Raw genomic sequence first — 22,959 nt, forward strand, 5'->3', positions numbered from 1 at the left:
ATGGCCAGCTTTGGCGAGGAGATTGTACAACGTGTGCAGTCCAACTGCTTCACAGTCTGTGCTGGAGGTGGGAGGTGGGGGTGGTAAATGTCTGGAGCACTTGGTGGCCAGTTGGTGCCTCTGTGCCGCTTGCATGGGTGGGCAGCCCAGGACCCCGACCCCAATCATATCACCTGTGGCTGCGCCTGATCTGTCTCAGTTGCAGAGGCATGGTCAGTTTATACAGGTGTCTGTAATGTGTGGCCACTACCCTCACTTACTCTGCCCCCACCACCTCGATTCCTTGTGCGCGGGATCCAACACCAGGCAGCAGCTGCCCCCCCCACCCCCAAGACAACAATTGCCTGAGGCTGGTCAGCAGTTGCTACCGGACACCCACCCCACAACAGCAGTCACCTCTGTCTCAGGGCAGCACTTCACCCTGCCTCCCCAACTCCCTCCCCCCCCTCCCCGGCAAGTTCTGCGGAACAATGCTGTTCACTCACCTCCAGCTCCCCCAAAGTAAAGGCTGCCAAGTGCATGTCGCCTGTGTGCTGTTGTGAAACACGTCGATGTGCTTTCCCGCCGACGTGGGTGGACAATCCGGCAGGGGTCCAAGAGCCTGGCGGGATGGCCTTTTTAATGTGCTGATGTAGTACAATGAGCTCCCCAACAACCGTTGGCAGGCTGACTTGCCTTCCCACCATCGTGAAAGTGGTCATGCCATATTGTCTGCATGTACCACCTATCATGCCTGCTGCCAGCGGGCATGGAAAATTCCACCCATTGAATTGGCGCAGCCACTTACTTCAACCAGTTTAAGTAAATGACAGTTTCTAAAGTTGGCGGTGAAGATGTTTTGATTTGATCACATTTTTCTGGCAGCCAACCTTGGCGAATATGACAGGTTTGCCTCTGGGTTGCAGCTGGCTCTGCAATATTGGTGCATCGTGGCCCCGTTACATTGGCATGAAACTCTCATAGCATAAAAGCAGTTCTGAGTTTCCCTGATGCTTCACATTTCACTTTGTCCTTTGTGAAATGCTGCAATGTTGTACTATTGAACTACAGGCGCTATTTCAGTGACCAGCACAAACAACATGTAAACCTGTTGTTATGAGAGCAGGCTCAGAACATTCCCCAAATGAGTATTGCCCCTAACTGAGTCAGTTTGGCTGCTAGTTTGTATTATTAAACTTTTACGATAATGCTTTCATGGTGACTGTATTGATCAAGGACATTTGCAATGCCTTTAACATGGTAGATGATAAGTGCCTGATGATATGAAGAGCAATGCTCCATTGCTGCATTTGTAAATGTAACATTCCATTTGGCAATTTAAAATAATACTTGGCCTTTAATATGGTTACACAATTCCTTTTCTGGCTATGATTGTGAAGGGAGAAACAAAGCAGACTGGGGGAAAAAGAGAAAGTTACTTCAACATAAATGCAGTTCATGTTTTGATTTTACTCAATCTCCTTGTCCCCCACTCAGATCACAGAGGCTGTGCATAAAATGGTTCTGGCACAGACAAAAGTCCGATATGAAGCTGTTTTACAAAAATGTGAAGAAGCTCGCCCTGGATTGGAAAGCAGGATTCGTCCAGACATGGACCAAATTATCAGCTCAAAGGAACACGTGGGAAATAAGATCAGAGGTAAGGTAGCCTCTCTGAACAATGAGATTATAGACATTTGGGATCATGTGGTGCCCCACCCTCCCTGAATAAATGATACTGGCCTCAGTATAGCAACATGTTTCATAGGCATATGTTGAATAATAACTGTCTACTTGCAAATGCCTGTGCTCTTGCTGCAGACATCAATTACATTTCACAGGTCTTTTTCTTCCATATGAAAGCTAGTACCATTTGCAATTAAGCTAATGAGATAATATTGGTTCTGAGCATTGACTTCGATCTGCACATTGTTGTTTCTCTTCAAGTTTACCCTCAAGTTCATCTAACGTCAACCATTCAATCACTTTTTCTTTACTTCTTCCACAGCAGGGATAGGACTCTGTTATTTTGGTTAAAAACCTTTTTTGCTATTAATTTTGCAGTTAGCTGTTGGCAAAGTGTGGCATTTTGACCCTGAGGGGATTTTGTTAACAGCGCGCTAATCCTAATTTCATAACTGGAAGTGCGCTCCACTTTGGCGCACTCTCTCTTTCCCTGTTTCCTACATGATTACAATTTAAGTTCTGAGTGCTGGCAGTGTGCAGGGGAAGCACGTGATCCTGCAGCAGGGGAAGCTTTTCATGGGTGAAACCTGGCGACAGCTGACAATGTTGCAGGTGCGGGTGGGCTATAAAAGATCCTCCTGGTCAACCAGGGCTGCATCTTGGCCAAAACTTGTCTGCATAACTCCATTGCCATTGACATAGATCTGAGAGCGTAAAGGTGGCAGGGATGTTTCTCGAAATTAAATTTCATTTGTAAATATTTCAAATTACATCATCATTATTTGTTGAGACAAGCTTAGTCCGAGTTTAAATGTATTGCCGTGCCGCGTGGTGGGCACACATTGATGGTTGCAGGGGAGTTGGTTACATTTCATTTAGTGTGGGGGGGAAAAAAGTGTGATGTTTTTGTGTTCACTTTTTATTAAATGTTCATGTTAGTCCCCGATGTTGTTCTCACCACTCTGTGGGACATGGCTAAACCTTGCATGCTCAGTTGGCCCTCCCTTCCATGCATTGTAAAGGACATTGTCTGAGATCACTCTCAGCAGGAATAGTAGAAATGCTGTCGGTGAACTCAAAGCCCTGTAGGGACTCTGTCAGTCGACACCCCAAGATGGACACATTTGGACAGTTCTGACACTGCCGCTTAGGGCTCCTCATTCTCTTATCTTGACTGTACCAACACCCCTCCCCCTACCACACCCAGGAGACTGGGCCCCCTTCCCACTTCATTGCTCCCCTAAATCCCTCTTCCACTCCTCCATGCCCCCAAACCCATTCCGCAACCCCCTCACCACTGGCTCACCCTTGCCAGTCCCAAGCCTCCATGTAGGCCGCCATTCTCCTGCCTCCGTCCCTTGTGCCATACTGCACCACCTTCTTGAGGGTATTTAGGGATGGGCAGTAAGTGCTGTCCTAGCCAGCGACGCCTGCATAACATGAATGAATAACAAATGTGTTAAGCAAGGAAAAGCTTTGAATTTACACACAACTGAATAAAGTTGACTGGTGCACGCCACCTTTGAACAAACGTGAACTGGGTCCAATGAGATTCTGGTGCGCCACTATACTTTATCCTGAGGGTAGGACTTTGCTTAAAAACTGTTTCACACGAATGAATATTCATGGCATACAAATGGATCGCAAGTACACCACAGGCCGGTGTGAGGCTCGACATGTCACAAATACACCACTGACTTTATCTCTGCATCTCAGCTTGCCGTCGGGAAATTGAAATTTTGCATTCCGCCTAATTCATGGCCCTTGAGAGCTCCATGAAAACTCCACCTTGGTTTCAGCTTTATTTTTAGGAACCACTCCCAGGCCTTTTTGGGCAAAATGCCTCTTCTGTGCATCTGGCACATGCCTGGACTGTGTATCATGAAAATGCACAGCCCATGATTCCAGACCCACTGACGTGGAAGCAGAGAAGTGGAATTTGTAATCTTGGATGCCATAAAGCGGCACTGTATACTGTCCGTGTGTTTTGAACATTGATTGCGAAATACCCATTTGTTAGAAATTTGCTCCTACTGTGTAAATTGAGCTTTTTATTTGAATATAAGAGATTTACCCAGTTTATGGCTTCACTTTGTTTTCAATAAATTTACACCCTTGGGACCACACAGTTGCAAATAGTACATACCAGAAATTCTTAGGATCATTTCTTGAGTCAGAAAATCTTCTAGTTGAAACTGTACAGTTGAATTAATGGGCATTTCTTTCCTTTGCATTGAAGCCAAATATCCCCTGGTTTCTCCCTGGCCCTATTTCTTTTTACTGTGATGTTGTGGCTGTGATTTCTAGATCCCACCTTTTTACCATTGTCTATTCCTCTGACTTTTCTCCACTTTTCAATTCCGCACTCATGGCCAACCTGTCCACCTTCCAGGTGGCTGCAAGTGGCCTGGACGTGGCCTGAACAGCCCAAGATATCTTGTTGCTCCCTCTCCCTGGTAAATTACCCACAGTTACACAGTTAGCTTTCAGTAGCTCTAAATTCTTCTTCTCTGCTCGTTTCCTGTCTTCACCCTCGGAAGTGTGAGAAACCTGTATGCTTTGTTAACAATTGTAGATTTGCACATGATTTCCTGCCACTTAAAGTTTAAAAAAAAAAGCCAAAATCATCCTTTTCTGACTTCCATAAATTGCTATAAATGCACCCCCACTCCTTGCACCATTGTCACTCTCCGCAGTGCTTCATCGGTTGTTACTATTTGTGTCCAGCTGATCCTTTCTATTCTCCTCCAAACCCACATTTCAAAGCTATTTAGCAAGTTGGTCTCCCTCTTTCTGCAAGGTCCAAGTCCCACATCCAGACAAAACACACTCTAAATCAAACTCTTAACAAGTCGCTCCATAATTTGTTCGTTCAGCTTTCTGGTTAGCAGTTGTCGCTGCTTCTTACTAAATACAGACTTTCCCATTTCTATCTTTGTTCTTATTTCTTGGCACCTTCCACCTGCGGATATTATGCTTCCTAAATAGTTGAGCCCTGTTCCAGTTCTTTTGCTTCTATGAATATTTCTTGGTGAGTTTGAGATATGCATCAGTAAGTTTTGCTGATGTGCACTTAGTTTCATTCCAAAGCTCATGCCTGCTGTTACTAGTCTGTGTACTAGTTCTTGTAATCCTTCTGTGCTTGCTACAAGTGTATTGACATCTGCAAATCTAACTGATATTATTGCACCCCCCACCCTGACAAATCTTAATGCCAGATTCTGTGCCTACAAATGCTTCTTTGATCATTGCTTCCACATAGACATTGAAGAGGACTAGTGATAAACAACACACATGCCAAACTTCTCTTCCAATTACACAAGGTTCCGACTCCCCTTTGGCTATTCTCACTGTTGCTGTTTGTCCTATGGATATTTTGAGTCATCTATCCCCAGTCTGCTCCAACATCTTTCAGCGCTGTCAAGAGCTTATTCCAATCAACCTGATTGAATGCTTTTTCAAAACCTACAAAACGAAATATAGGGGCCTGAACTTCTGCAGAGTGGCAATCAGAGTTGGATTGCCACTGGCTTCTACTTTCTTAGCTTGAAATGTTTTCATTCCTGTCTCGCTCGACCTTCCAACTCAGGTCAGGCGAGAGCTGTGCAGAGCAGCAACCCCCCCCCACCCCGAGTCAAACGCTGCTGCATTGGAGGGAAGAGGGCCATATCCCCTTTCTTATGGCACTAGCTGCCATAAAGCAGTTAAGTTTAAAGTCCAGCCAGATTTAAAGATCTTTAACAAGCCAGGGAGAAGGTAGGTGGGTTGAATTTTTAGGGGGTAGGGGGGTCTGGTCTGGTTGGGTCTTGGCGGGGGTAGGGGGAGGTTGGGGGTGAGAGTCGGGCCTGGCAGGGGAGCAGGTTAAGGGTGGGAGTTGGGCATTGGTGGCGGGGGGGGTGGGGAGGGGTGGTGGTTGGGGGACGTAGAGTTCCTGTTGGAGAACCCCATGGGGGTGGAGAGTCCCCCTGGGGGAGTGGGGTACTCAGAGGTTGGGGGGAGTCCTGTGGGGGTTGGGGGGTGTTGGGGGAGTCCCATGAGGGGCGGGTGGTGTTCGGTGTGGGCCTGCACAGTAGTTCCCCTGAACCTAGTGGTTTTATTTCTTCTAACTTTTTCTGGGTAAGTACTGATGTAACACAGTTGGAACTATCCAAGCTTTGCGATTTTAAATTGCATTTTTGGATGGTTCATAGTGCAGGGCAATTGCTCATTGGAAGTTTGCACTTCCCAGGCAATTGCCGTGCAATCCTTGCCTGGGAACCTCTGGGGACACCTCCCAGTTACACTGCCTGAAGGTCAGAAGTTACAGCCCATAATTTCTGCCCAAACAATAAACTGTGTTCACTCATTAATCTTATAATGCCGATTGCTTTTCTCAACACTCTTTCCTCTCTGGAATCCAACCTGGCCATCTCCGATCTGATCTGTAGGCACTGGTAATACTTTGGTTCTTAAGTTATTGTATTTTACCATCACTTGATCCAGATTGATCCTAACTTGCCTTTTTTTAAATGTTTTTGTTTTAGTTTATGTAATGCCTAAAGCTGAAGCTTGTGTTCGGAATCAAGTCCAGCCTTACATCTCTTCCATCCTTGATGCGTTGATGGGTCCAACCAGCAGGGGCTTTTCTGAAGTCAGAGACCTGTTTTTCAAAGAAATTGTGGAAATGAATAAGAATGTTCTGAATGAAGGAGGCCAGCACAAGTTGGGGGAGGTAAGAAATGCAGACGCTGCACTAAATGTTGAAGCGGGATTGACAGACCTGTAAATTAAGGCTTTGGGGGCGGGGCAGAAACTGCAGTCTTAACGCTGACTTCTTAGCTGATGTTGCTATGTAAAAATGGGTCATAAAGGTCTACAGCACAGAAAAAGGCCCATCGAGTCTGCACCGGTCAAACAAGTACCTAACTATTCTTATCCCATTTTCCAGCACTAGGCCCATAGCCTTGTATGCCATGGTATCACAAGTGCACATCCAAATACTTAAAATGTTATGAGGGTTTCTGCCTCTACCACCTTTTCAGGCAGTGAGTTCCAGATTCCCACCACCCTCTGGGTGAAAAAATTCTTCCTCACATCCCCTCTAAACCTCTTGTCCCTTACCTTAAATCTATGTCCCCTGGTTATTGATCCCTCCTCCAAGGGGAAAAGTTCCTTCCTGCCTACCCTATCTATGCCCCTCATAATTTTATACACATCAATCATGACCCCCCCCCTCAATCTCCTCTGCTCCAGGGAAAATAACCCCAGTCTATCTAATCTCTCCTCATAACTAAAACTCTCCAGCCCAGGCAACATCCTGGTAAGTCTCCTCTGCACTATCTCTAGTGCAATCACATCCTTCCTATAATGCGGACTCCAGAACTGCACACAATACTCTAGCTGTGGCCTAACCAGCATTTTATACAGGTCCAGCATAACCTTCCTGCTCTTATATTCTATGTCTCGGCTAATAAAGGCAAGTATCCCATATGCCTTCTTAACCACCTTACTTCCCTGTCCCGCTACCTTAAGGGACCGGTGGACATGCACACCAAGGCCCCTCTGATCCTCGGTACTTCCCAGGGTCCTACCATTCACCATGTATTCCCATGCCTTGTTTGTCCTGCCCAAGTGCATCACCTCACACTTTGCCGCTGATCAGCCCATCTGAACGGCCCTTCTATATCCTCCTGTAATCTAAGGCTATCCTCCTCACTATTTACCACCCCACCAATTTTCGTGTCATCTGCGAACTTACTGATCAACCCTCCTACATTCAAGACTAAATCGTTTATATACACCATGAACAGCAAGGGACCCAACACTGATCCCTGTGGAACCCCACTAGACACAGACATCCAGTCACAAAAACACCCCTTGACCATCACCCTCTGTTTCCTGCCACTCAGCCAATTCTGGATCTCATTTACCAAATTGCTTTGGATCCCATGGACTCTTACCTTCGTTATCAGTCTCCCATGCGGGACCTTATCAAAAGCCTTGCTGAAGTCCAAGTAGACTATGTCAAATGCATTGCCCTCATCTACACATCTGGTCACCTCTTCGAAAAATTCAAACAAATTGGTCAGACATGACCTCCCCTTGACAAAGCCATGCTGACTGTCCTTGATTAATCCCTGGCTCTCCAAGTGTAGATTAATTCTGTCCCTCAGAATTGCTTCCAATAGCTTCCCCACCACTGGCTGGTTAGACTGACTGGCCTGTAGTTCCTGGTTTATCGCTTCCTCCCTTCCTGAATAATAGTACCATATTGGCTGCCCTCCAGTCCTCTGGCACCTCTCTCCTGTGGCCAGAGAGGCATTAAAAATTATTGCCAGCACCCGTTATCTACTCCCTTGCCTCACTCAACAGCCTGGGATACATTTCATCTGGGCCTGGAGATTTATCTACTTTTAGCCTGCCAGATCACTTAGAACCTCCTCCCTTTCTATGCTAATTTCTTTAATTATATCGCAGTCCTTCCGCCTGATTTCCATACCCACGTCATCCCTTTCACTTGTGAACACCGACACAAAGTATTAATTTAGAACCCTCGCCACGTCTTCCGGCTCCACACACAAATTACCACTATGGTCCTTAATGGGCCCTACTCTTTCTCTAACTATCCTGTTACTCTTAATGTACTTGTAAAATAACTTTGGATTTTCCTTTATTTTACCAGCCAATGTCTTTTCATGCCCCCTTTTTGCTCTCCCAATTTCCTTTTTAAGTTCCCTCCTACACATTCTGTACTCCTCTAGGGCTTCCGCTGTTTTGAGCACTAGGTATCTGCCATACGCTCCCCCTTTTCTCTTTATCCAATCCTGTATATCCCTCGACATCCAGGGTTCCCTGGATTTGTTGGTTCCACTCTTTATCTTTACTGGAACATGTTGCCCCTGTACTATCTCTATTTCCTTCTTGAATGAGTCCCACTGCACTGACGCAGATTTACGTAAAAGTAGCTGCTCCCAGTGCACTCTGGCCAAATCATATCTGATCTTATTAAAATCGGCCTTCCCCCAATTTAGAACTCTGATTTCTGGCTCATCCTTGTCCTTTTCCATAACAATCTTGAATCTAACGGAGTTATGATCACTATCTGCAAAATGTTCCCCCATTGATACCTCTACCACTTGCCCGGCTTCATTCCCTAAAATTAAGTCCAGGACCGCCCCCTCTCTTGTAGGACCTTCTACGTACTGGCTTTGTTGAAAACTGCAAAGCTTTCGTTGAATTTATGTTAACAGTGGTCTTGAGCTGAGCATCTAACTTTGGATTTTGAGTGTCACATAGAACAAATGGGTTTGAATCCTTGTCCGAACATTCATCCTTGCATTTTTAGATGTGAGAATTTTTCCCTAGACCAGGTTTTAGAAAGAAGGAAATCTAGATAGCAATCCCTAACTTTGCTGATATCTGGTTTTCTGAAAGGGGTTGGCCTACATGAACTACAGTAGATGCTGGGTGTCACCATGTGCCCCATAATAGGGTTACTGGCAGATGAATGCAGTAAGCAGTTGCATTCAGTGAAAGGTTTTTAGTTAGGTGACTGAATGAAGGAAGACCTTGAAGTGCAGGAAAGGGCTATAAAGAGCCCTATGCTACCTCATGGGTGTTGATGCTAAGTTATTCAAGCACCTGAACATAAAGGGAAGTGACTGTAAATGGCTAACAGGAATACATATCATGTTACCATGCCTGACCTGGTAGTCGTTAAACTTTTTGTAGCATTAAACAGCCGTGTGCCAAATAGTGCAATTGACCGTTACCCATGTCACTGTTTGCACTTTGCTGCTGCTATTTCCTCATCCCTGACCTTACTGTAGAGCCCAAGAATGTTACAGCAGCATTGGACTGTTTAAATCCTCAGAATTGTGCTGGTATTTTTCCCGCATCTAGTCTAATCCCACTCTTCTTGGTCCCCATCTCCTTTAGCACTTGCTTTTCCAAAGAAATATGCTGCCAACATTATTATAAATCCTTCAACTTGAAGGCTTCCATTAAATCACTCCTCAGTTTTCACCGCTCCAGTGACAAAGTCTAATTCTGTGATTCTTTCTCTAACTGTAACCCCTCATCTCCAGCCACACACTATTGAATCTAAGCTTCACCTTTACCATTGCTGATGTATCCTTTTAGGGACAGGCATGCTGTATAGTTCTCAATTGGTTTTGTACAATTCCAGCATTGTGTCTCTGCTTTTCTATTCTGTCTCCAGGTAAAAAAAAAACAAAGACTCGACTTCAAAAGTTTAACTTTGTTAATGGTCATGTACTTGAGTTATCACTTTTAATGAGTTGTATACCTGCATACCAATGACCCTCTCTTCATTTGCTCCAATTAAAGTCTTAACATTTGATTTATCTCCTTTCCCCTATTTTTCCAAAGGTAATATTTCACATTTTTCCAAATTGAATTATACCTGCTACCCGCTCACCTATCCCGCAATCTTTTATCATCTTGTCGCACTTTGCCATACCTTGCAGTGGTACCAGTGGTATATTTTTTTTCATGAATTACCTCAGTTCCTAAGGCCAGGTCTTTTAAATATGCATTTTAACTAAAAGTGGTCCTACCTGGCTGGAACACCTTTCTGAGAAACCTCTTTCTGCCCTTTACCTTTGCTTTCTTCTCTCCACCATTTGGTCTATCTTGCAACATTCCATATACCACTCTCTTTGTCATAGGTCTCCTTTTCAAACACCTTTTTTTTTAAAATTTATACGAACAACATGCACTGAATTCTTTGCTATCAGGTTCGTCGAGCATGACCTGCGCTGCCAGGAATGACTGGCACTGATTAAATCGTTCCTCCAAGTGGGCAGTAATTTCATGCAGTCTGGCACTTGGAAAAATTGGAACTTCAGCCCTGACAAGCTCTAAATGAGCTTTTTAACATGTTTAATTGGCCTCAATTGGAAGGAGAGTGGGATTCCTGGCGTCGGCATTCTCAGGGCCCTCCACCTCCGTTCCGAAGTTCGTGGGGTGGGGGAGGGCAAAAATTTAGCCCTTGTAGTTTACTAGTGACTTATGTAACCTTTACTGACTGAGTTTTTAGCTTATCCCTATCTCAAGTGGAGTATCACATTGGTGACCTTTAGCCATCTGACACAATTTTCTTCCACAAAAATTTGGGAAATTATAGCCACAGCTGCCTCTATCTTCTCCAGCTTAGTTTCCACTTGAGGATGCCTGAACTATGAAGTGCTGGTCATTTACCTACCTTTTTATGAAAGAGCAACTTCTTTGATCTCATTTCTCTTTGACAGCCTACTCTAGTGGTTCTACTAATCCAATATCCATCTCCTTGATGAAAACCAAGGTGCAAGCTTAGTACAATTGCTACACCCTCACTCTCCACTATAAAACTACCTACTTCCATTTGTAATGGCTCAGACTGTACCTTGATGAGCATCTTCATTTTTTTTAACTAATTTTTCCTCCTGTTCCCATTTGGTTTTTCAAATTTGCTGCAGCCCTATGTATTACTTTATCCTGGCTTTCATGTTTGCTAAATCTGCCCTGGAGGCACCAATTGCTGTCATCTATTTTAAAAATTAGTCTCCCATGGAATTCCAGCCTTCAGTGCATGCCTGATTTTCCTCACTGGTATGTACTTGATTTGTACCCTTTTTTTGGTTTAAACTTTTCTCATTGCTGATCTTTGCTTGTAGTTGCCAGTTCTTTATTCCATTTAATCTGGGATCTGGTCCAGTTTTACCTCTTTTTCCCAGTTGCATGACCTTAACCCAGGACTTATTTTGCTTTATTTCTCATACTGAAACTATTTATACTGCAGTCACTGTTTCCCAAATGTTCCCATACTTTGCCTGTCACCTACTTGCTCCAGTTCATTTTACAGAATTGGCTGAAGGAATGCTCCCTGTCTTGTGGGATTAGCAATATAATGACTGAGAAAACAGTCCTGAACACAAGTTTCACCACATTTTCCCTACTTATTTGGCTGCTTAACAGTAAGAGTACTTGATGAGTGCTGTTATGCTGTGTTCTCTAGTACATGGAGAAGCTGAGTGTGCTACCTTATCACCCAGTGAAGATGCAGAGCTGCTACGAGCACCTAGAGCAGCTGCAGCCACAGCTTGAGGGCCTTCAACAACGCTTCGATCTCTCCAGCCCAGCAGTGTTTGTCCAGCGTGGTCAAATTCTGATGAGAGAGGTAAGCCTTAGTGACCTGGTCAGTCAGCTGTTATTATTTTAAATGGACAATTGGTTACAGAACGTTAAACTAAGACCTGCTGAGTTTTTCCAGGTATTTTTATTTTTGTTTTGGATTTCCAGCATCCGCGGTTTTTTGCTTTTATTTTTATTAAACTAACGCACATTGTTTTGCCCTTTTCAGATATTGACAATTTGGGTGAGGTTACAAATAAAATGAACATAATTAGTATTATCATAGGACTTCAATATATATAGTGCTGGACATCTAAAATTTATATGTTACACTTGACTTGTGTAAAATATCTAATGCCGTAGTTATATATTTTACCCTCTGATCTTGAGTTTTAGGGTTGCTGAATCTCCAGGTATTGATGATTAATCTCCAGAGCAAACCTGGAGAATATCATAGAGGCATTAAAATAAACTGTTTTCCTTTTCATTTATTAAATATCTAGTAAACAGAAATGTATCAAAAATATAGGAGATGGGGTGAGGGAAGGATAAAAGGCTCATTTACAGCCAAGAGTCATCCAGTCAGGTAATGAAGAGTTTATTTTGCTTTCCAGTTGGCATGGGAAGGATGGATGTGTTGGCCAAATAGTGGGAACAGCATGTGCGTGGTTTGTGATGAAACCTCCAGGAATACATTCAGCCACAGTTGGCAATGGATTTGGAGACCATACTAAGCTTACACTATCTTGAAGCAAGTGGTGGCAGTAGTTTGCAATATTGGCTTAGCTGTGATTTACTTCCTTATAATCGATTGGTACCAATTCATTAGCCATGAATGTGAATACCCTTATTACCCTTGTTGTAGGTAATAACACCCCTGCATATCATACCAACTATAGTGGATTATGTGGTAGCAACTTTGCTGCCTCTTGGCTAAATTAATGCTGTGATCACCTATAAAACTCCAACTTGATTCATTAAAATCTTAATGGACTTTTGTATGAGCAGAAGGTTCAGTGAAAGTATATGTCAACAAAACATGAATATTGAACAGGTCATCAGTGCAAAAGTTACACATGCTACCAGATTAACCACACAGCTACCAAAATTCCCAATGATGACAATTGAAAAGCAGTAGGGCAGAGTTTACCTCTGTCAAAGGGAGTGAAAATGTGGGGCTGTTTTATCGTAGTGCGTAAATGGAGTTAATACTTGAATAATTGTTGGCCTCCAAGAAGCTAAACTATAATTCCTTCTAGGAAGGAATATCTAATTATGTCAGTACAATATGCATTGTTTTCTTTTTAAAGAAAGGTATGTTTTGTTTTCTGATGCTGATTGGATTAAGATCCTGATCTGCTATTGCTTTCTTTTTGTAAAACGTGTGGAAATTTCCCCTCCATTAAGGCTGTATTTAAAACTCTTGTTTTCTCTTGGATTTAAGAAAATAGATAATCACCTGTTTCTGACGTTTTTCTTTTGAAAGCTTTGCAGCTTGATAGATTTTTCAGTTGATCCTCCATTTAAAGTTGAAGAGCTTTTGAGGGAATGCTCTAACCTCTGGTAGCCAACAATAAAATATATTTTGCCATTTGATCAAATTTGAATGCTGAAGCATATTGCAAGTCACAAAATATAATTTTATATCCTGGATTTCAGCCCTGCTTTAGTCCTTCCAGAACAAATACTCATTTGCTTCAGACTCTTCTCAAATTCTAGTTTTTTTAAAAATTAGGCTAGCTATTTTATTTCTTTTTGTTGTTCTGACAACATGCTGTTGACAAGTTAGTTCTTTCATGTGGGCAGGGAGTATCTTTCACGCCCTCTAGTGTTAAGGCAGAGATAATGGAAATGTTTCAATTCTCAAGAATGTTTCTTCACTGAAGGTAGCTGAACACTGATTTATGATGGCTATTAAATTATTATTAGAGAGAGATAAAAGTGGAAAATTGATTTCCTGCACATAATACCTCCTGGGTCATTCTTCAAAAGCAAACTTGATTAAAACCTACTTGGGACACAATCCAGCAAGCGAACAGATAACAATTGCATTTCTCAAGTCAGAAACTAGGAGGGTATGATGTCCATAGTTTAATGACTATCTTGTATGAAAGGAGTTGTATTCTACAAGGCTTGTCTGCCGGTTTATCTGGATTTCAGATCAGATCATTTCTGTCCTTCTCCGGTTTGGCAGGTTTATCTGTAATGGATTCATGAAAAAGCTGTAAAGTAAATGCAGACCCAAATGCCAAACCTAAATGGTAGGAGCGAAGAAACAATGTCTTTGCCCTGTTTCTTCCAACAATTCACGAGTGAGCTTGTAACTAAGTATACAGAAAGCAAGGTATGATGCTTTTGGCAGAAGGGAATATATTTGAAGTTTGGCCAATAAAGGTTTGCTCAGAGCATGTTTGTCATTGGATGGTTAGCCTTTCATCAACTGGCCCAGTCTCTCCATTTGCAATTGCATCTGTGCATTTCTTTGGAAGCCATTCAATGCGTCTTACTTTTTCTTTGTTTACTACAACAACAGCAACTTGTATCTATATAGTGCTTTTAATGTAATAAAGCACTCCAAGGTGTTTTAAACTTTGTAAAGCAAAATGTGGTGACGAGCCACAAGGACACGTCAGGGCAGATGACTAAAGGATTGTTCAAAGTGGGAGATTTTTAAGGAGTGTCTTAAGGGAGGAAAGTGAGGTAGAGAGGTTGAGGGGGAATTCCAGAGCGGAGTACCTGGCCACCTATGTTGGAGCAAATAAAATCAGGGATACTTAAGAAACCAGAATTTGATGGTTGCAGATATTCAGAAGGTTATAGGGTTGGAGGAGTTTAGAGATGGGGACAATTGAGGCCATGCAGGGATTTGAAAAGAAAGATGAAAGTTTTAGAATCTAGGTGTTTAACTGGGAGCCAGTGTAGGTCAGCATGCAAAGGGGTGATGGTTGAACAGCATTTGGTGTGAGTTAGGAGGTAGGCAGCAGAGTTTTAGATGACATCAAGTCCCTGGAGGGTGGAATACAGGAGGCAGGCCAGGAGTGTTAGAATGTCAAATCTGAAGGTAACGAATGCAAGGATGAGGGTTTCAACTGCAGAAGAGCTGAGGCAGGGGTGGAGGCTGGTGATGTTATGGAGGTGGAAATAGACTGTCTTGGTGATGGAGCGGCTGTGGGGTTGAAAGCTCCTCTTGGGGTCAGATATAATAGAGGTTTCCAACATTTTGGCCCAGCCTCAAACAGTTGCCAGGAGAGGGCTGGAGTTAAATGGCTAGGGAGCAGATTTTGGAGAAGGACCACATACAATGGCTTCAGTCTTCCAGCTATTTAATTGGACAAAATTCTGCTCATCCATTATTGGATGTCAAATAATCAGTTTGACAATTTAGAGATGGAGGGTTTTGAACAAGGTGGTGGAGCTGGGTGTCGTTGGCATACATGTAAAAACTGACCTGATTTTGGATGACGTTGCCAAGGAGCAGCATGTAGATGAGAAATAAGTAGAGTCCAAGGATAGATCCTTGAGGGTCACCAGAGTTAACTCTGTGGGAATCAGAAAGGAAGTCATTGGTGATTCTTTGGCTATGATTAGGTAAGAATGGAACCGGGTGAATGCAGTCCTGCCCAGCAGGAGAACAGTGGAGAGATGTTGGAAGAGGATGGGGTGATCAACTGTGTCAAAGGCTACAGGCAGGTTGAGAAGGACAAGGAGGGATAGTTTGCCTTTGTCACATTCACCTAGGATGTCATTTGTGACTTTAAGATCAGTTATGGCAATGTGGCATGAGCAAACACCTGACTGGAGAGAGTCAAACATGGAGCTCTGGAAAAGATGGGTTTGGGAGGTGACAACAGACAGGACATTCCCTGACTTCGGAGGAGAGGGAGCTTATTGATGAGGTGTTGGTTTGCAAGGGCAGGTGTTTTTTTAGGAGAGGGGGAGTTATGACATTTTAAGGAGAGAGGGACAGCACCGGAAGTGGAGTGGGAGAACTGTTCTCAATGCCAGCTAATATGGAGACAGGAAGGGAAGGAGTGGTCAATAGAGAGTAGGATTGAGGGAGCAGCAGGTGGCTCTCATGGACGAGATGAGCTCGGAGAGGGCATGAGGGGGATAGGAGTAAAACTAGAGAAAGGAACAAGCTCCAGGTTAGGGCTGCAGGGGAAGTGTCTGACGTGGCTGATCAGATGGCGACAAATAAATCCATGAGCTTCTTGCACTCGTTAAGAGACAGGAAGAAGTGTTTAAGTTGACAGCTTGCAGGAAAGAAAACTATTCGAGGTGACCTTTGAATCCAAGAATGATCCTGGAATAGTGAGTAGTTTTCACAGCCAAGAGCTGGACCTGAAGATGCTTTACAATGTCCAGCCAGATCAGGCAGTGGATGGCTAAACCATTGTCTACCATATCTGTTTAAGCTTGAGTCCATTGGACTTGGGAGAGCAAAGCTGGGGGCAGCAGCCAGGGTGAGAAAAAGGAATGGCTTTAATAGGAGTTATGGCATCAAAGACGGAATTGTGGGCATGGTTGAGCAGATTAATAGCTGGGGAAATGTTGTGGTGCATTGAGAGTCAAAGCTAGACAATTGGGAATTCAAGAGTGCAGCTATGCAAGTTGGGGGAGAACTGTTCTTCCAGGGATGTTTACAGAAGGGCAGAGGGTTAGCTCGGGGAAGTGGGATATGGGTTGAGGATGATTTAAGGAAGTGATCAGAGATGGCCTTACCTATCATACTATGGGAGTAGAGAGCTTATGTGGGATGGCAAGGCCAAGCGGACGGTTGTGAATGTGTGTTGAGTTTACATAGAGGGTGAAATTCAAGGAGGATAGAAGGGTAGTGAACTGAGGCGTGAAAACATGATGAATTGAGCTTGGGGTTAACATCACCCTAGGATGGGATGCCCCTTGGCGCAGAGGGAGAAAGGCAGTGAAGGTAACTTGTTGAGAAAATTGGGGTGGGGTGGGGGCGCACATGTGGTTGCAGTAGGGCTTCAGGATTTTAAATGAGATGAGCGACGGTGGGACAAGGTTACATGCTGAAAGCAGGAGTAATGGGATAGACCAAGGTGAGGTTTGGAAATAAGAACCACACTACCACTGTAGCAGCTTCTATAGGAAGCGTATTAAATATTTGAAGGGGAAATATATTAGTATTTCATGTCCAACTACAGTATTAGCTTTAAATAGTAGTGATGGCAGGAGAGCTATTTGTGGTCTGAGACCCACAGGTCCAAAGGAATGTTGGCAGTTGCCCTAGTAGTTGTTTGGTGCAATGGAGGGAAGAGTTAACTTCTGCGGAAAACATGCACTGGTCTTTTGATCCTCCAATAAACCCAGTCGGAGGTTGTTATCAGGACTTGTTACCAGCCTGAAATAAATCTTATGCTTTGCATCTCCAGACAAAACATGCAACAGAGTGTATGTGTTGTAGCTAAAAGCAGGAGCACGCGCACTTTTTTTGTTGCCTGTTTTATGGGCGGGTCTGGACCCACAATGATTCTTAAGTATGCTTTGCAGTCACTATATAAATAGGTTTTGTGTTTTAGAACACTGGTGTTCACTTATGTAGCCCTTAAATAGTCATATTGTCACTGACTACAATGAAACTAAATAATGTTATCTATGGAAAGGCAAGAATACATTCATTAGATTACAACTGAACTGATCCCATACAATATAAAAACAAAAAGCTAAAAGCTACTGCAGATGCTGGAAATCCAAAACAAAAACAGAACTACCTGGAAAAACTCAGCAGGTCTGGCAGCATCGGTGGAGAAGAAATCAGTTGACGTTTCGAGTCTTCACGACCCTTCAGCAGAACTGAAGTATAGTTAGGAGAGAGGTGAAATAAGATCCCATACAACATATGCTAATTGCACTATTTGTGGATCTTGTCCATGATTCCCAGTACAATGGGTTTGGATCTTTATCCTGACTATTCAGGGCCAAACTTGAAGAGAAACAAGATCCTCAATGTAATTTAGGCCGGAAGTTAAATAAGTGGTGGTTAGTCACTCTTGCTGCAACTTTAATCAAACCCAAGTAGATTATTTTTTTCTTATTTTCCCTCCAGCTCTCGTCTCAACATGAATTGTTTGAGGCCATTGGCAAGTAGTGTGTTACCTGTCCTTTGCTAATGTTAAACTCAGGCTGCTTATTAAATTCACAAGAATGGCCCTTTGTGTATCACAGTTTTCCACCCACCCACCCACTTCCATGTCCCTCCAGCATCACCTCTTCCCTGACATCCATAGAGGATCTTGTTTCTCTACATTGCCTCTCCAAAAAGGCAGGAAGAAAATTGGAGCCAGTTGTATTGAGACTCATGAACACAACTCCACTGTCCTATACACCCAACATTGCAGTATGATAATAGAATAATACGAGCGTACTGCACCACTGTGTCACCATTGACCAGGACACATTGATGCAGGCTGTTGTATGAGTATCATTCTTCTGGATGCAATTAATGTAAAGCACAAGGATATGGAATCTCTTCTATATGAAAACAAGCAATTTAGTGAATTAAGGGAGACCATTTAATTCCGTTTCTTTAATACTTATTTCTTTGTTATCAGTTGTTGCAGCAGTTTTTTTGTTCGCAAGAGCTTTGCACAGCCTCCCCACACATTTGATGCTTTATTAAGTTGGCTCTCATGGTGTCTTGATGATTATTCTCCCTTCAGCTTTTCTTTCTCTCACACGACTGCTTCATGTAGAACCCCCTAAAGCTAACTTGATACCTTCCTGCACCAGTAGCTCAATAAATACTCAACAAAGCTGAGTAGAGGAGGGGGGTGGGGGGAGAAGTGGAAAATGGCTTATTGCTGTGTCACTAATGCTATAACATTTCTTTTTTAGCTATTGGATAACACAGTGTATACATTTGAACAGCTGCTCCACCAAAATCTTGGCAGTTCCCCCGATAAGGAACAGTTGTGCAAGACAATCCAGCGCATCCAGGAGAGAGTGCTTAAGGTGAGGCCAAAAATAAGTGGGATTATTCTTTATATGGAAATCAAGATAGCATGACTATTATGTATGTGTAATTAACCTAGTATTGGACACATAGGCCCTGAAATTCTCATGCTGGATACAGCAAAATGTAAGGTTTCCATCATGGGGTCCAGGAGTTAGCTAGATGCAGTTTCACTGGGATTCTGGCCTGTTAGCACTGACTCCCAAATACCAGCCAGTGTGGAAGATGGGCAGAACTTTCTCTCTCACACACACACACACACACACAATCCCCCCCCCTGTCCCATTAACAGGAAGGTCCCAAACTTCCATTCCAACTAATATAACACCCAGGATGATCCTGAAGTTCCACTATCTTCATCTGCAAGGGCAGTGGCTCTGTTGAAAGCTTGAGACTTTCCCAGCCTATTTGCTTACCTTTTGGCTGGGACAGTCTTGGGGATGCCTTAAATGGAGTGTTGTCTGAGTTGCAGCATGCTTATTGGGGTAAGGGCTGCAGGTGCACAGGGTTCTGCTTTCCCACAGCTCTTCTGTCAAAGTTGAGCCCCAGGAATTTGCGGGGAATAGTCTTTACGATGTTACCTGAGTGGCTTGTGCTTTTGCAGTCTGTATTCCCTTGAAATCAATTGCAAAATTATTATTTTTTCATCAATAAAGCTGAAGGAAATATTCCAGTCCCTATCAGTATAATAGTGACTTATCTCAAAACTTTATGAAAGGTTGTTGAACTTGTGTTGATGTTCCATTTTCTAACAGGCTGATTCAAATGAATTTTAATCCAATCAGATTACCCAGAGCCCAGTTTTGAATGTAGGATACTAATCAGATAGCTGAGGTCATAAATATTGGCAAGATGGGTTTAGGCTAAAATGTTACAACAGTTGAGAAGGGGTGGACTGGCTCCTCAGTTTTCTCACTTCTCGTTTGACTGCAACAGAGTTTTTTTTTAAAAAGGGATGTGCTTGCCAGTTTAATGAGTGTTTAACTTTTTTTACATGCTGTGACTGCAAAAGACACAGACAGGTTTCCTTGTAAGTTTCTTAAAAAAGAAGAGAGAATAATATTTATTGTACTTGGCGCCTGGTCTAAGTAAAAATAGTAAAAACAGCACGCGCTCTCGCACGAACATACAAACAAGGAGCAGGAGTAGGCCATTTGGCCCCCTCAAGCCTGCTCTGCCATTTAATAAGATCATGGCTGATCTGATAGTAACCTTAAATCTGCATCCCACCTATCCCTGATAATCTACCACCCCCTTCCTTACCAAGAGTCTGTCCACCTCCAAGATATTCAAAGACTCTGCTTCCACCACCTTTTCAGGAAGAGTTCCAAAGACTCATGACCCTCAGAAAAAATTTTGCCTCATCTTTGTTTTAAATGGACGACTCCTTATTTTTAAAGAGTGATCCCTAGTTCAAGATTTTTCCACAAGCGGAAATATCCTCTCCACATCCACCCTGTCAAGACCCCTCAGGACCTTATGTTTCAATCAAGTCACCTCTTACTCTTGTAAACTCCAGCAGATACAAGCCTAGCCTGTCCAGCCTTTCCTGATAAAACAAGCTGCCCATTCCAGGTATTAGCCTGGTAAACCTTCTCTGAACTGCTTCCAACGCATTTACAGGGAGGTTAGATTGAGCGGTTTTTAAAGTCCAATAAAAGTCAGTGATATGTGAATCTTGTACAATGGATGGTTTCAGCCTGAGCTCTGTGGTCCCTCTGGATTCAGCCCTGAGGTGACTTAAAGATGTTGACAGGCTATTTAACTTTTCTGCTAGAGGTAGCAACTTCTGATTTTTAAAATACTACCTGTGGTAGAGTGAGAGTGTGTGTGTGTGTAGACTTGGGACCACCTTCCGTGTCTCTGTTGTTCTCTGGCTTGGGAGAAAGCAGTTTCTTAGAAACACAGCTAGCTCATCACATGACCCCCTCTCAGCAACTGACTAGCTATCCAAAAATGGTCATAGCCAGTTAATTCCAGGTCCATGGTTTAGACATGATTGCATAGCCAGAGTCAGATGTCCAGCCATTATCTGAAGTGATATCTAATGTTTTTTGCCACACCCACTCGAATACACAAGTTGGATGTTTGTGAATGGGTCAGGAAAGTGGTCATTCAAACCCCTCAAGTATTTGTCTTTGCTTTCTTCTTTAAAAAAGAAAGCCTGACTCAATTTTTAATGCCTTTGGAATTTATAAGGTGTAGCCATGCAAATGTTTGACCATCTTGGAAACTGCAGTTTAAGTCACTTAAATGTTGTTCAGTCTTTTAAAAATCAACCAGTAGTTTCAGCCCAATAAATAAATTAAGTTGTTGTTTGATATAAAGCATGGCTTTATAACACCATCCACCCAATTATCTGGTTCAACCACATCAAAATGTGTTAGTTTGGGGTTTGTGATATTTGTGAAAAGGCACATTTTATTCTTCAGATATTGGAAATGAATTTGAGTGAGCGAGTGAATGGTGTGTTGGACTATTGCAGTTTCAATTGTGCTGATCTGGCTTTGAATTTGGACTTAGGTCAGTTCAGATCAAACTGAACTGATAGCACTAACTTAAAACTGGTTAGTGCATCTCTTAAAGGTCTCCTGCAACTTTAATTTCAAGTTATGCAGTTGGCCCATTTTATGCCTCATAGTTGGGGCCAATACAGTTTATGGTCCAGATCCTCTGAGGAACAGCAATCATCGGATTGCTGTCTCACTCAAACTTTCTCCTTACTCAACACTGCTGTGCATTTCTTGCTGTGTCTTCCGTGCCCAGCTTTACCAGAAATGCAAGTGCAGCGTCCATCAAGGAACTCTGTTGAAGCGCAGCAGAGTCAGGGGAAAGATAGGACATGTGCCCTTTTTTATGGCACCAGCTGGCATTTGGTAAGTTTAAAGGTCCAGTTTGAATGTTAGTGAGTGAGTAGATGGGTGAGGTAAATGGGTAGGGTGGGGTTGGTAGGGGGGTGGGGATGCTGCAGGTTTGTAGCATTAGTTGTGTAGTTACCCAGGAGTTAGACTAGGTTTCCTGTCTAAGGTTTCCTGGGAAACCCTTCACGTAAGCACATTGGAACTGTCCAAAGTCTTCGACCCCAGCTTAAGAGTTGGGAGACATTTGCAGAGGGTCCCAGGGAGCAGGGGAATTTCCCATCAGAAGTTGGAACTTCCTGGGCAATTCCTATGTAGGTCAGCGCACCAGAACCTCCACAGGCTCCTGAAACACATCTCCAGTCATATGTCTAGTCTCAGATGATCTGGAGAATGGAAGATTATGAATATAATTTATTTTTAAAATCCCAGTAATTAGATGAGGTGAATTCCTTGTCTCAACTCCATGACCAGCTCCACTTTGGTTATGCAGTAATATCAAATCCTTTGTGTTCAAGTGATAAGAAAATGTCTTTCTCTGCAGTAGAAATTAAAGCTGTCCAGCACAACTATTTACACCTGTTTATATCAAAGCCCAAGGTTAGTATTCTATTTATCACCTGTTTGGAGAGTGACTCCTGCTGTCTGGCATGAAAACTCTTAATTCCTTCAATCACTGTAGCTATTACTTATTAACTGTAATCACACTGTTACTTAATAATGAATATGATAGTATGGCAATGACTCACTTGTTACTTGTTCTAAGTGCTGGAATTACTTAGCAGGTCTGGCAGCACCTGTGGAGAGAGTTCTGATGATTTATTTGACTTGAAATGTTAACCCTGTTTTTCTCTCCAGACGCTGCCAGGCTTGCTGAGTATTTTCAGCACTGTTTTTATTTTTGACTTCCAGCATCCAAAGTATTTTGCTTATATTTTTGTGTATACTAAATGAATCTCACTTTTCCCCAGAAATATGAATTAATGGACAGTTTCACCTTCCCTTTCAAAGCTTTGTCAAAATATCTTTGAAGATTCTGGTTGTAACTGAGGTACTTTGTAGCGTGCTTTCTCTTCATTGTTCACTACGAGCTTTGGCTGACGCTTTGCTCATTTTCCATAATCCACAAGTGTGGAACAGTTGTGAGGGAACCAATATTCTCTTGTCCCATAGGACAAATTTGCTCGAAGATATGTGGTTGATGATGCAACAAACCCAGGACACACTCACTATTAAATTTTTGATGGCTGCTCTAACATTGACACACACACACACGTCCAAATTGAAATAATATTGAAGTGAACAGACTCAATTTATGAATGCTTTATTGTCTTCTGATCACTGGAA

At 43.0% G+C, this 22,959-nt stretch overlaps 1 protein-coding gene across 1 annotated transcript in view; it reads left to right on the plus strand.

Moving 5' to 3' along the window:
- LOC144685608 (protein Niban 2-like) overlaps positions 1–22,959 on the plus strand; it is a 197,905-nt gene that overhangs the window by 168,075 nt on the left and 6,871 nt on the right. The window contains exons 8-11 of the mRNA XM_078550291.1: positions 1,477–1,639; positions 6,189–6,376; positions 11,663–11,824; positions 18,637–18,753. Of these exons, the coding sequence (XP_078406417.1) occupies positions 1,477–1,639; positions 6,189–6,376; positions 11,663–11,824; positions 18,637–18,753 (630 nt within the window). The remainder of the gene's footprint in view (positions 1–1,476; positions 1,640–6,188; positions 6,377–11,662; positions 11,825–18,636; positions 18,754–22,959) is intronic.

This window comes from Cetorhinus maximus, chromosome 10, assembly GCF_964194155.1.
Source record: "Cetorhinus maximus chromosome 10, sCetMax3.hap1.1, whole genome shotgun sequence".
NCBI lineage: Eukaryota > Metazoa > Chordata > Chondrichthyes > Lamniformes > Cetorhinidae > Cetorhinus > Cetorhinus maximus.